Source organism: Heteronotia binoei, chromosome 18 (genome assembly GCF_032191835.1).
Source record: "Heteronotia binoei isolate CCM8104 ecotype False Entrance Well chromosome 18, APGP_CSIRO_Hbin_v1, whole genome shotgun sequence".
Lineage (NCBI taxonomy): Eukaryota > Metazoa > Chordata > Lepidosauria > Squamata > Gekkonidae > Heteronotia > Heteronotia binoei.
This window is the reverse complement of record NC_083240.1, coordinates 6038770-6053010: the sequence shown is the minus strand read 5'-3', so window position 1 is coordinate 6053010 and position 14241 is coordinate 6038770. Positions and strand designations below refer to the sequence as shown.

At 51.3% G+C, this 14241-nt stretch overlaps 1 protein-coding gene across 2 annotated transcripts in view; it reads left to right on the top strand.

Annotated features, from left to right (window-relative positions):
- The window catches only part of PIK3CD (phosphatidylinositol-4,5-bisphosphate 3-kinase catalytic subunit delta), a 57454-nt gene extending 43446 nt beyond the window's left edge, over positions 1-14008 (top strand). For both annotated transcript variants that reach the window (XM_060259286.1, XM_060259285.1), the window contains 6 exons: positions 803-881; positions 4836-5003; positions 8760-8883; positions 11208-11353; positions 11633-11765; positions 13834-14008. In XM_060259286.1, the coding sequence (XP_060115269.1) occupies positions 803-881; positions 4836-5003; positions 8760-8883; positions 11208-11353; positions 11633-11765; positions 13834-13971 (788 nt within the window). In that variant the 3' untranslated portion in view covers positions 13972-14008. The remainder of the gene's footprint in view (positions 1-802; positions 882-4835; positions 5004-8759; positions 8884-11207; positions 11354-11632; positions 11766-13833) is intronic.
- The last annotated feature ends 233 nt before the right edge of the window (positions 14009-14241 follow it).

The following is a 14241-nucleotide window of genomic DNA, read 5'->3' as shown; positions in this document are numbered from 1 at the left end:
TCCGGCTTCCTGCCCCGGAGGTGGGGTGGGGTTGAGAACGGTATAGAAATCGCTTTGGGACTTCACCTCGTATTTTGAAGTAGGCCCTTTGAGGCCGTCAGAAATGTGAGGCCGATCAGTCTGGCAGAACACAAGGCGGCTTCGGATGCGGGTCTCCAGTTAAAGGGATCCGGTCTGAAGGAAACTTGTGTTTTACAAAGCCGTGGCTCGGTGGCAGGACGCTTGTTTTCGATCTCTGGAATCTTCTGCAAAAGGCAGGAGCCGTTAGGAAATCCTCCTCTCTTCCTGAGACCCTGGGAATCCACTGCCTCAGAGGAGAAAAGGCGGAGCTAGAGGGACCAGTGGTCTGGCTCAGGATAAGGGTAAACTGTGAGCGCCCTCCTGTGGCCAGACGGGGGGCATGCTGGACAAAACTCATCATTGTAGTCCAGGGTGGCCAAATTTGCTTCACATAAGAGCTACATAGAATAAATGTCAGGTGTTTGAAAGCCAAAAGATGGGAAGGGGAGAGGGGAAGGAAGGAAGGAAGGAAGGAAGGAAGGAAGGAAGGAAGGAAGGAAGGAAGGAAGGAAGGAATTTAATTTTAAATGCATTCTCCAAGCTGCCAGCTGACTTGACTTGGAGAATTGATTTAAAGAGAGAAGTGCCTTCTCCAAGCCGGCTGACGGGGCGGTGGGGGCTTCAAGAGCCACACAAGATGTGTGGAAGAGCCACATGTGGCTCCCGAGCCACAGTTTGGCCACCCGTGTCCTCGTCCCTAAGAGAGGACAGACTATTTTAAACAGTCGTATTTGTCTTCCAGATCTTCGCCAGGACATGTTGACCCTACAGATGATTCACCTGATGGACATCTTGTGGAAGAAAGAGGGCCTTGACTTGAGGTGAGGCTTCCAACTGTGAAAGGGGTCAGCCCCGAGGTCCTTGGGCCAGGCCCAGCCTTTGAGGGATGTCACCTGGCTCTCCCCAGTAGGGAGAGGGCACTGTGGAGGTGGGGCAAAGAAGAGCTGGTTTTATACCCCGCCCTTCAGTACCCGAAGGAGTCTCAGAGCGGCTTCCGGTCCCCTTCCCTTCCCTTCCCTTCCTCTCCTTGCCATGGACACCCTGTGAGGTAGGCGGGGCTGAGTGAGAGAACTGCTCTTGAGAGTACAGTTCTGAGAGAACTTGTGACTGACCCAAGGCCACCCAGCTGGCTGCATGTGGAGAAAGAGAATCAAGCCCAGTTCTCCAGATTAGAGTCTGCTGCTTTCAGTCTCTACACCAAACCGTGTCTCAAGGGGAAGGGGGCGTTGCTAGTTTGAGATGAACCTGGAAGCCCATTTAGAGTTGTGAGGATTGGGGGGGGGGTATTGATAAGGACCTTATAATAGCCTGGGCATTTCTTTATTTACTAGGCACATCTGTGTGGTCCTGAAGAGGCCACCTCTGAGTCACCTTTTACTGTCTGCTATAAAAATATATGTTAAAATGACTCACTAACTAGGGACTGACCACCAAATCTCCAAGAACTTAGTTCCTCCTTGTTTTATTATTTAAAAATGATAAAAGAGATGTTAGTAACATTGACATCTACCACCAAAGACAGCCATTTTGGTGTAGTGGCTAAGTACCCAGACTCTTATCTGGGAAAACCAGGTTTGATTCCCCACTCCTCCACTTGCAGCTGCTGGAATGGCCTTGGGTCAGCCGTAGCTCTCGCAGAGTTGTCCTTGAAAGGGCAGCTTCTGTGACAGCCCCCTCAGCCCCACCCACCTCACAGGGTGTCTGTTGTGGGGGTGGACGGTAAAGGAGATTGTGACTGCTCTGAGATCCAGAGTATAGGATGGGATATAAATCCAATATCATCATCATCAAAGGAAAATCTTTCCCATCCAATGCTAGTAGCTTCATTTAGCCAATGATGTTTGGTTGTATCCCCGGGAGACCTTTTGCCTCCCTTCATCCTTTCATCCCTCTTCCCTCCCTCCCCTGCTGAGATCCCGGGCGTATTTGGTAGCAGGAACTTCTTGGCATATTAGGCCACACCTCCTGATGTAGCCAATCCTCCTGGAGCTTACAGGGCTCTTCTTAGAGGGCGAGGCAGTTGGCTCCCTTCCTGGAGCGCGCCGACCTAGCAACTGTGATCCACGCAACGGTCACTTCGAGGTTAGACTACTGCAATGCCCTCTACATGGGGCTGCCCTTGTACCGGACACGGAGGCTTCAGGTAGTCCAGAACGCGGCGGCCAGGCTGTTGGAGGGACTACCACGGTGGGAGCCTGCACGGCCTGGGCTGCGTAATTTGCACTGGCTGCCGGTTGTCTACCGTGTCCGATATAAGGTGCTGGTTATCACCTTTAAAGTCCTATATGGCCGAGGACCTGCCTACCTAAAGGACCGCCTCTCCCCGTATGTACCCCGGAGAGCACTGAGATCTGGTTCCCAGAACTTACTAACAATCCCTGGGCCAAGAGAAGTTAGGTTGAAGGCCACTAGGGAGCAGGCCTTCTCGGTGATAGCCCCTCGTTGGTGGAACGATCTACCAGAGATGGTGCGAGCCCTGCGGGACCTGAACCAATTCCGCAGGGCTTGCAAAACATTTCTCTTTCAGTTGGCATTTGAGACAACATGTGGTAATTGAATTGATATAGAACCGGATCAACGAATGAACAGATATTTAGCCATCCTAAATACATCTGGATTACATCATTCTAGCACCTACCTTAATATATCTTATTATATTTATTTGTTTTTATGTATTTTAAATAACTATTTGTAATTAATGTCAAATTATTATGTTTTATGAATCATGGGACTCCCATGTCTGTTATACTGTCCAATAAGAATCATGGGATTCCCGTGCCTGTTAGCCGCCCTGAGCCCGCCTGGCGGGGAGGGCGGGATATAAAAATAAAATATTATTATTATTATTATTATTATTACTGTAAGCTCTCAAGACGATTGGCTATATCTGGGGTGTGTGGCCTAATATGCAAAGGAGTTCCCGCTACAAAAAAAGCCTAGCTGAAATCAAACCTGCAAAAAGGAGTGTGTCAGTTGTTTGACGTGCCTAGAGATGTAGATTTTGCCAGGCCCTGAATGGATTGCAAATGAAACGCGCGGCCCGCCCCCAAAGCTATGCAGGTGATGAATGGACCGGCTGCATCTTTCCCATGGGATGAAACGTTGCCTGGCAGACTTGCGTTCGTGGCTCTGTCACGTGTGAATGTGCCCTGTAGCATTTGTGATTCATTTCCCCTGGAAGATCTTTCTCAAGATTAATGCGGCTGCTTGGCCAGGTTGTGTTTCTCTGTCTTCTCTTGGGTTCATCTCTCTTCTAAATACCGACCTGATATCATCGGATTGCCTGTTTTTTATAATGTTGTTATTTAGATTTATGAATCGCCTCATCCGGGCTGACATGGGGCTCTGGGCAACGTACAACAGCAAAATACAAATAATCCACAATAAAATCAGTTTAATGCTGTCCTCTGCTACACGTTGCTGAATCGGTTCTAAAAATATTTATTCTAAAAACTGCAAATATTCACTTAGTTTTAATTTCTGTGGAAAGGTTGGTTGGTCGGTTAGAATTTGTACGACTGTAATTTTCAGTTTCCCTGGAGGTCTCCTTGAGAACTGTAACAGGCTGAATAGTTGGTTTAAATCTGCAAAGTAAATAAGCAGCGGTGAGATGACAGAGTGAATATGGAGCAGAGGTCCATCGGTGGCTATTAGCCACAGTATATATATATGTGTGTGTGTATACACACACACATATATTGGCCACTGTGTGACACAGAGTGTTGGACTGGATGGGCAATTGGCCTGATCCAACATGGCTTCTCTGATGTTCTTATGTGACACAGAGTGTTGGACTGGATGGGCCATTGGCCTGATCCAATATGGCTTCTCTGATGTTCTTCTGTGACACAGAGTGTTGGACTGGATGGGCCATTGGCCTGATCCAACATGGCTTCTCTGATGTTCTTATGTGACACAGAGTGTTGGACTGGATGGGCCACTGGCCTGATCCAACGTGGCTTCTCTGATGTTCTTCTGTGACACAGAGTGTTGGACTGGATGGGCCACTGGCCTGATCCAACATGGCTTCTCTTATGTTCTTATGTGACACAGAGTGTTGGACTGGATGGGCCACTGGCCTGATCCAACGTGGCTTCTCTGATGTTCTTCTGTGACACAGGGTGTTGGACTGGATGGGCCACTGGCCTGATCCAACGTGGCTTCTCTGATGTTCTTCTGTGACACAGAGTGTTGGACTGGATGGGCCACTGGCCTGATCCAACGTGGCTTCTCTGATGTTCTTCTGTGACACAGAGTGTTGGACTGGATGGGCCATTGGCCTGATCCAACGTGGCTCCTCATGTGTGACACAGAGTGTTGCACTGGATGGACCATTGGCCTGATCCAACATGGCTTCTCTTATGTTCTTATGAGCTCTCTTTCTCATATAATCCTCTGCTGAATGACTCTGCATTGGACCACTTGATTGATCTGATAAAGTGTTGGGTTCTGGGCATGTACAGAGGTGGAATTCTAGCAAGAGATCCTTTGCATATTAGGCCACGCCTCCCTGATGTAGCCAATCCTCCAAGAGCTTGCAAGGCTCTTTTTTTTGTAAGCTCTTGGAGGATTGGCTACATCAGGGGTGTGTGGCCTAATATGCAAAGGAGCTCCTGCTAGAATTCCACCCCTGCCCAGCCATCAATAACTGTAGCCACAGGCAAGATTACAGGGGACATGGCTCCATTTCCCAAGGATGGGACAAACAAGGAAGGTAACGCTGTAAATGTAATGACACCCCCCCAGTGCATCATTGCGCTCTCTCCTCTCCACAGGATGACCCCTTACGGCTGCCTCTCCACGGGAGACAAGACGGGGCTGATCGAAGTGATCATGCAGTCGGACACCATTGCCAACATCCAGCTCAACAAGAGCAACATGGCGGCCACCGCTGCCTTCAACAAGGACGCCCTGCTGAACTGGCTGAAATCCAAAAATCCCGGGTAGGTTTGGGGCTTCGTCTTTTGCTTTCTTGTTCTGGGGGGTCTTGCCCTCATCCTGCCCCCCCAAGCCCCGTAGCTAAAAGTCACAGGAGGGGGCCACGGGGGGGGCATAGGAGGGGGGTCCAAGAAGCTGGGGGCCACCCCTCTCCCCTCCAGTGTGATTTAAATTGCGTGTAAGCTCCGATTCCCCTTCTACCTTTCCTGGAGCTCAGACTAAGGGCTGCTGGGAGCAGGGGGTGGGGCTGGCTGCCCACCTACCCACTCAACTTTTGGCATCTGCCTGCCCACCCACCCCTGCTCAGAGTGCTTCAGGGGAGAGCCTGCCTGTTACGCTACCTGCTTTATGTGCTGAGGCGATCGGGGGAGGGGTCCCCAGAGGGAGGGAGGAGTCTGTAAAATCCACAAGGAGGCTGAGCCCTCTGGGGCGCTACAGGCCCCCCCACACTTCACATTGTACCATGGCTTATGAAGAAGAAATTGGATTTATATCCCGCCCTCCACTCCAAAGAGTCTCAGAGCGGCTCACAATCTCCTTTCCCTTCCTCTCCCACAACAGACCCCCTGTGAGGTAGATGAAGTTATTGGATTTATATCCCACCCTCCACTCCGAAGAGTCTCAGAGCGGCTCACAATCGCCTTTCCCTTCCTCCCCTACAACAGACACCCTGTAAGGTAGATGAAGATATTGGATTTATATCCCGCCCTCCACTCCGAAGAGTCTCAGAGCGGCTCACAATCTCCTTTACCTTCCTCCCCCACAACAGACACCCTGTGAGGTGGATGGGGCTGAGAGAGCTCTCACAGCAGCTGCCCTTTCAAGGACAACCTCTGCAAGAGCTATGGCTGACCCAAGGCCATTCCAGCAGCTGCAAGTGAAGGAGAAGATGACTGCAGATTTGTACCCCACCCTTCTCTCTGAATCAGAGACTCAGAGCCGCTCACAATCTCTGTATCTTCTCCCCCCACAACAGACACCCTGTGAGGTGGGTGGGGCTGAGAGGGCTCTCCCAGCAGCTGCCCTTTCAAGGACAACCTCTGCCAGAGCTATGGCTGACCCAAGGCCATTCCAGCAGCTGCAAGTGGAGGAGCGGGGAATCAAACCCGGTTCTCTCAGATAAGAGCCTGCACACTTAACTACGACACCAAACTGGCTCTCCTGGCTAGATGTCATGTCTGAGTTCAGGCGGCCCAACTTATCTGAATTCAGGCTGGGTTTGTTGGTGATCATCAAAAAGTTTAAAAAAAAAAAAATAGCTGGCTTGTTAACCCACAGATTGCCTTAACTGTGGCTTGTACTAGGGTCTGAATTCACAAACTGCGGTTTCAGGAGCAGCCTGGCTACAAAGGGTGGTTTAGAGAGAGCGTTGGACCTGCTGGGGGAAAGATACAAACTGGGATTTGTCTTTTCTGTCTGGGAGCTTAAAGCTGGTGGCAGAAACTGTGATTTAGACAAGCTCTTGTCTTTTTGTGACAGTCGAAAGAAGTCCCAGTTGCTTCTTCAGATTCAGGCTCTGCAAAGAACATTTCTCATCAACTGTTTTTGTAAGCCCACCTTTCTCAGCGAGACTCAAGGAAGGTCACAAAATACAGCCAGGCTCGCTTTTACATCACACTCTCCACCTAACCTACCTCACAGGGCTGTTGTGAGGATAAAATGGAGACGAGAACGATGTCGGAAGCCACCCTGGCTTCCCATTGGGGAGAAAGGTGGGATATAAACAAAGAAAACACTTGCCATTTGAAGCAGCAAGGCCCAGCTCGGGAGATATCCTGCGTGTCTCAACTTTAGCTCGTTTTGACCAATAGCAACTAGAATCATAGAGTTAGAAGGGATCTCTAGGGTCATCTAGTCCAACCCCCTGCACAATGCAGGAAACTCACAAATCCCTCCCCCTAAATTCACAGGATCTTCATTGCTGTTAGATGGCCATCTAGGCTGTCAGATGGCCATCTAACTGTTCAAGAATGGTTGTACTCTGCAATTTCTGAGTCAACTTCTGGAACTCACTGCCACAATAGTGTGCTGTTAGCAGAGATACTTTCAAAGATGAAGGTGGTGGGGACTACAAGCATAGGCAGCTTCAAGAGGGGATTGGATAGGCATCTGGAGCAGAGGTCCATCAGTGGCTATTAGCTACAGCATATTGTTGGAACTCTCTGTCTGGGGCAGTGATGCTCTGCATTCTTGGTGCTTGGGGGGGCACAGTGGGAGGGCTTCTAGCCCCACTCGTGGACCTCCTGATGGCACTTAGTTTTTTTGGCCACTGTGTGACACAGAGTGTTGCGCTGGATGGGCCACTGGCCTGATCCAACATGGCTTCTCTTATATTCTTATGTCTGACAGCTGTCCGGACAGCTCTCCATAAATTAGACCAGTTCATGGGAGATCTGCCACATCAGCTGAATGGAACCTCCACAGTCAGGAGAAGTATACCCAAGGCTTTTTTTGAACAGGAACACACAGGGATGCAGTTCCAGCTGGCATGGCATCAGGGGGTGTGGCCTAATATGCAAACGAGCTCCTCCTGGGCTTTATCTACAAAGAAAGCCCCGAATATACCCCTCTGGAGACAAGATGCTGGGGCGCAGGTGGGCAGGGGGAGGCTTTTTGGCCCCCCACATCTGGCTTGGTAGATTTCCCAGAGGCAGCTAGAGAGTGTCAAAAATGGGACATCAGCGTAACTGTTTTCTTAAATGACAAGGATATGAAAAAGAAGGGAACTGATGTTTGGTCAGGGCCAGTCTCTACGGAAAAGAATTCCCAAAGAGCAAGAGGAGAGGGGCTCGGCTTTGGCTTTTGTGCCATAAATCCATTGCACGGTGATTGTGCAGCCGGATCTATTTCTGCTTGGCTACTACAACTTCACCACCAGCTGGACTGGGACTGTAGCACCTTAAGGCAGGGGTGGGGCTGATGGGAGTTGTAGGCAAAAAAAATCTGAGGAGCTACCGTTGGCCACTCCTGCCTTAAGAGATCAGCAAAAGTTTTGTTTGGGGGGTGGGTATCAGCTTTCGAGAGTCAAGGGGAGGTCTGACTCACAAAAACTGACACCCCCTCCCCAATCTGGTTGGTTTCTTAAGGTGCTTCTGGGTTTTGAATTAAGGTCTCCTGCAGACACAACATGGTTGCCCTCTGAAATAGACTGTAACCACCAGATAGGGAAGATCTCTAGAAGAAGAATTGTAAATTTATATCCCGCCCTTCTCCCTGAATCAGAGACTCAGAGCGGCTTACAATCTCCTATATCTTCTCCCCCCACAACAGACACCCTGTGAGGTGTGTGGGGCTGAGAGGGCCCTCCCAGCAGCTGCCCTTTCAAGGACAACCTCTGCCAGAGCTATGGCTGGCCCAAAGCCATTCCAGCAGGTGCAAGTGGAGGAGTGGGGAATCAAACCCGGCTCTCCCAGAGAAGAGTCCACACACTTAACCACTATGGATGACCCAAGGCCATTCCAGCAGGTGCAAGTGGAGGAGTGGGGAATCAAACCTGGTTCTCCCAGATAAGAGTCCACACACTTAACCACTATGGCTGACCCAAGGCCATTCCAGCAGGTGCAAGTGGAGGAGTGGGGAATCAAACCTGGTTCTCCCAGATAAGAGTCCACACACTTAACCACTATGGCTGACCCAAGGCCATTCCAGCAGGTGCAAGCAGAGGAGTGGGGAATCAAATTCGGCTCTCCCAGATAAGACTCCGCACATTTAACCACTACACCAAACTAGCCTTTTCTCAGTGTGGTTTTCCTTTTGTGTAGTGATGCACTGGAGCACGCCATAGAAGAGTTCACGCTTTCATGTGCCGGCTACTGCGTGGCCACGTACGTGCTGGGGATCGGCGATCGCCACAGCGACAACATCATGATTCGAGAGAATGGCCAGGTATGGACTGCTTGCGCGTAGCAATCGGAAGCCACATATTTATTTATTTGTTTATTTGATTTCCATCCCGCCCTCCCCGCTGAGGCAGGCTCGGGGCGGCTCACAGATTTAAGGTCGCACAGTGACCTTGTGTGACCGAATAAAACAAAACAACAATAAAAACATGACGCACAAAACAATTTCTAAAAACATCTACTCGTGTCGCTAGGGACAAGTAAGAATTCTCGAAACAGGAAACAAAATTCCGGCCCTTCAGAGTGCTGAGAGGCGCTTGACCGTGCGCCTGCCGGGATCGCAAAGGGCAGGGAGGTGGCGGGATCCGACGGCGGCTGCCGGGGTGCGGCGCTTTGATTCGAAAAAGCAAACCTTGCTGGTCGTCTTCTTCGCCTCTGTAAGGGAGGGCCCAGGATAGCCTGATCCCATCAGATCGTGGAAGCGAACTGCGGCCGGCCTTGGTTAGCGTTTGGATGGGAGACCACGGAGGAAGTATAGGCAGGGCCGGCTCACCAACTAGGCAAACTAGGTGGTTGCCTAGGGGAGCGGGAGGAGGGGGTGCCAAATTGGGCTCCCCCCCCGGTGCCCATGACAACCACCTAGTTTGCTTGCCTGACTGCTGCCACTGCCCCCCCCCCCCGCTGCTGCACTCCGTCCCCCCCACGAATGCGCCACGCTGAAGCTGGACCCTACTGGCCTTGATGCGGCCGGTGCGCCACCTGATGCTTTGAAGCCCACACGGGAGAAGGCTTCAACTCCTCTTCACTTCCGGTTCCAGGAAAGAGAGGGGAGAAGCCTTCTCCTGAACGGGCTTCAAAGCATCAGATGGCACACCGGCCGCATCAAGGCCAGTAGGGTCCAGCTTCAGTGCGGCGCGTTCGGGGGGGCGGGGGTGACGGAGCGTGGCTGCATTGCAGCGCCAGGGAGGGAGAGAAGGCGGGCGGCAGCAGGGGGGCCGAGCCTCATCGCGGGGGGTGGGTGGGCGGCAGAGAGCAGGAAGCCTGCCTAGGTTGTTATATGCCCTCGGGCCACCACTGAGTGTAGGGATAGCTGCCTTTGCCAAGGCAGGCAATGACAAACCACCTCTGAATGTTTCTTGCCCTGATCTGATTGGCTGGGCAGACTGCACTGTGCAGGGGGTTAGAATCATAGAGTTGGAAGGGACCTCTAGGGTCGTCTAGTCCAACCCCCTGCACAAGGCAGGAAACTCACAAACGCCTCCCCCTAAATGCACAGGATGCTCATTGCAATCAGGTGGCCATCTAGCCTCCGTTTAGAGATTAAGCTGTGGGTTGGACTAGATGACTCTGGCGGTACCTTCCGACTCTATGATTCTAAGTTGCTTCATCAGCCGCTGCCCCACGGCACAAAGATCCTCCTAATGCAACTGAAGGTGAAACTGTGAAACAGCCATTTTGTAGTTGGCTTTGCCTTCTGCGGCAGCCATTTTGTGGCTATGCCCACCACACCGTGCCAAAATTCCGAAGGCTGACTCACAAGAAGTGGAATCGTGGCGACTGGAACGAATATCAGATCCAGCAAAACTGTATTTACTGCTTGAAACGTTCATGTCATGACTAAGCCTCCCGACGGTGAGCAACAACCATCTAGGTTTCCTTTCCATCCGTTTCAAACCTAAAATCTTCTAAAGGGCCAGGACATTCAGCGACAGAACAGAACGTTACGTCTGGATCCAGCGCCTGCAAAATATTTCTGTGGAGATTAGTCATAAGTCTCCCTTTTTGGATAATTCTGATACATTCTGTATAAATTGGTGTCATATTGTAACACTTTGTTGTTTGTACCGTCATTTTTCTGTTGCTATTTGTCATACGTTTTGTAGTTATAGAAACGTTTCAAGCAGTTCTGTAGCCGTTAAGAGGTTGTGTTGCTAATTACAATTTACTGTTGGCAGTTCTTGGGTACAGGGTTCATGGCGTTTTTGTTGCTTCTGTGGAATTCCAACGATGCCCACAGCCTCAAAGAGGTCAGAGAGTCCTGAAGCCTGAATGCCTATTCTAGCTCAGTGGTGGCCAAACTACAGCTCAGGAGCCGCATGTGGCTCTTTCACACATGTTGTGTGGCTCTTGAAGCCCTCACCGCCCCGTCAACCAGCTTGGAAAAGGCATTTAAAGTTAAAGTTGCTTTCTTTCCACCTCCCCTCCCTCCTCATCTGTTTCCCTTCCTTCTAACATCGGATGTTCCCGTCTTGCAGCTCTCAGACTTCTGACATTCTGCGTGGCTCTTACAATAAAGTCAGTTTGGCCGCCCTGTTCTAGCTGGACGTAGCAGCCCCCTAACCTTTCTCTGCCCCCTCCCCTCTTTCCCAGCTGTTCCATATTGATTTTGGGCATTTCCTGGGCAACTTCAAGACCAAGTTTGGCATCAACCGTGAGCGGGTCCCTTTCATCTTGACCTACGACTTTGTCCACGTGATCCAGCAAGGGAAGACCAGCAACAGTGAGAAATTTGAACGGTGAGGCTGGCAGTGCGATCGATCTTCTTTCCCCCCCAAAGAGCCTCAGGGCTTTTGTCCTGGACACAGGTGGCAAAAGACGGGTAGCTCAAAACAGAAGAGAGAGCCAAGATTTGAGTCCAAAACTGATCGCACGCTTTTGTAGAATTAGTTCATTGCGAGTTTTACATTCTTCCTCTGGTCCTGTTTGGGGGGGGGGGCAGGTTGAAGAGAGGCCCCAGTAGCCTTACTGTCTTCCACCACCATAGAGTCAAAAGTTCTTCTTTCCCTGTCGAACAGCTTCCGAGGTTACTGCGAGCGTGCCTACATGATCCTCCGCTGCCACGGCCTCCTCTTCCTGCACCTCTTTGCACTGATGAAAGCAGCTGGCCTGCCAGATCTCAGCTGCTCCAAAGACATCCAGTACCTCAAGGTGAGAGAGCCTGGTGGCCAGGGGGTGTGGGGGGGGGGGGAACTGCTGGCATTTCCTAAATGGGGCAGCGGTTTGGTTTCTTTGAGCATTCACACGTTCCGGAATAGGACCTTAGGAACCCTGTTGGTACTATTTATGAGCTTATTAAAGGTAAAAAAGGTAAAAGTAGTCCCCTGTGCAAGCACCAGTCATTTCTGACTCGGGGGTGACATCACATCACGACGTTTTCACGGCAGACTTTTTTACGGGGTGGTTTGCCCTTGCCTTCCCCAGTCATCTACGCTTTCCCCCCAGCAAGCTGGGGACTCATTTTACAGACTTCGGAAGGATGGAAGGCTAAGTCAACCTCGAGCCGGCTACCTGGACCCGGCTTTCACTGGGATCAAACTCACGTCATGAGCAGAGAGCTCGGACTGCAGTACTATGAGCTGATTGGTCACACGTAACTCCAGCCTCTGGGAGGTGGGATACTCAAAGGCAGCTCCTAAAGCAGCAACCAGACCGAGTAGTTGAGAGCATTTGCCCTGCTCCAAGATGCCCTGTGCTAGATTAGCTGTATGGCCAGTGAAAGCTCCCTGGGCAATGTTGTTCTGGTCTCTCTTTCAGCCACTAGGTGGTTCTGGTTGGTGTCAGAGGGCAGCCATGTTGGTCCATAGTAGAAGACCCAAGTCCAGTATTGCATTAGAGACCAACAAGATTTGGGGGTTATGACCTTTCAAGGGTCAAGATGGTATCTGACGAAGGAAGCTTTGCATCTCGAAAGCTCATAACCTTGAAAGTCTTCTAAGAGCCTACAATCAGGGTGGTTGTGGGGGGTCAGAAGGGGGAATGGGATAATACCACAAACTGGGAGCTGTTAGCCCCCCAGGAGCCATCTTCACTTAAGAAAAAGGGGGGGCTGATGAACCCACTTGGTGTTTCTGGCCATCAAATTAGCCACTGTGGGGAACTGGTCAGTGGAAGAGACAGTGGCTTAGTGGTAGAGCATCTGCTTGGCATGCAGAAGGTCCCAGGTTCGATCCCTAGCATCTCCAGTTAAAAAGGACCAGGCAGGAGGTGATGGGAAAGACCTCAGCCTGAGATCCTGGACAGCCATGAAGTGGGGCTATAGTTCAGTGGCTGAGCATCTGCTTGGCATGCAGAAGGTCCCAGGTTCAATCCCCGGCATCTCCAATTAAAAAGGACCAGGCTGGAGGTGATGGGAAAAGACCTCAGCCCAGGGGTGGCCAAACTGAAGCTCTTTCACACATATTGTGTGGCTCTTGAAGTCCCCACTGCCCCGTTGGCTGGCTTGGAGAAGGCATTGAGCCTGCCTTGGTGGGAAGGGTGGGATATAAATTGAATACACCTAACCTATTGTCTTTAAATCACTTCTCCAAGCCAAGTTAGCCAGTGGCTTGGAGAATGCATTTAAAGTTGCTTTCTTTCCACCTCTACTTCCTTCCTACCTCTGGCGTTCGTGTCTTGAGGCTCTCAAACATCTGACATTGATTTTATGTGGCTCTTAACATTAAAGCAAGTTTGGCCACACCTGCCTCAGCCTGAGGCCGTGGAGAGCAGCTGCCAGTCGGAGCAGACGCTACTGAACTCCATGGACCAAGGGCTGGATTCTAGAAACAGAAAAGATTGATGGAGCAGGTCCATCAGTGGCTATTAGCCACAGTGTATTGTTGGAACTCTCTGTCTGGAGCAAGTGATGCTCTGTATTCTTGGTGCTTGTGGGGGGGCAGCAGTGGGAGAACTTCTAGGATCTCAGCCCCACTGGTGGACCTCCTGATGGCACCTGGGTTTTTTGGCCACTGTGTGACAGAGTGTTGGACTGGATGGGCCACTGGCCTGATCCAACGAGGCTTCTCTTGTGTTCTTATGGAGTACCTTCAGCCAAGCTGCTGCTTCACTGGTTTGGTCGGAGGGGAAGAGGATGTAGTCCCACAGCAGAAGCGAAGGTCAGGGATTGAGTGGGGTCCTCCTTGCATTTTTGGGTTCCACGGTGGGAGGGTCAGCAGCAGGGCACTCCCCAAACCAGCCGCTCGACTCGGCCCTCACGTTTCCCATCTCACCCCTCCAGGACTCGCTGGCTTTAGGGAAACCGGACGAAGAAGCCAGGAAGCACTTCCACCTCAAGTTCAACGAGGCCTTGCGGGAGAGCTGGAAGACCAAGGTCAACTGGCTGGCGCACAACGTCTCCAAGGACAACAGGCAGTAGGGCGGCGGCCACACGAGACATTGGCTCCACTGCCTCCTCACTGTGCGAGGCGGCCCCCGAGGCAGAGATGCTGCCTGCTGGAGTGAGCACTGCAACCGGTGCCTGCAGTCCTGCCTCCCCCAGCCTCCCCGGTCATCGCAGACTGGACAGTGTCTTGCAGACCAGGCAGGGAGTCATTTTGCAGTCCATCGTAGCCCCCCTCCCAAAAAAATGCTCAATGATTCCCCCTGCTCCAAAGAAAAAGCAACCTGTGCTACTGGTTTAGCACAG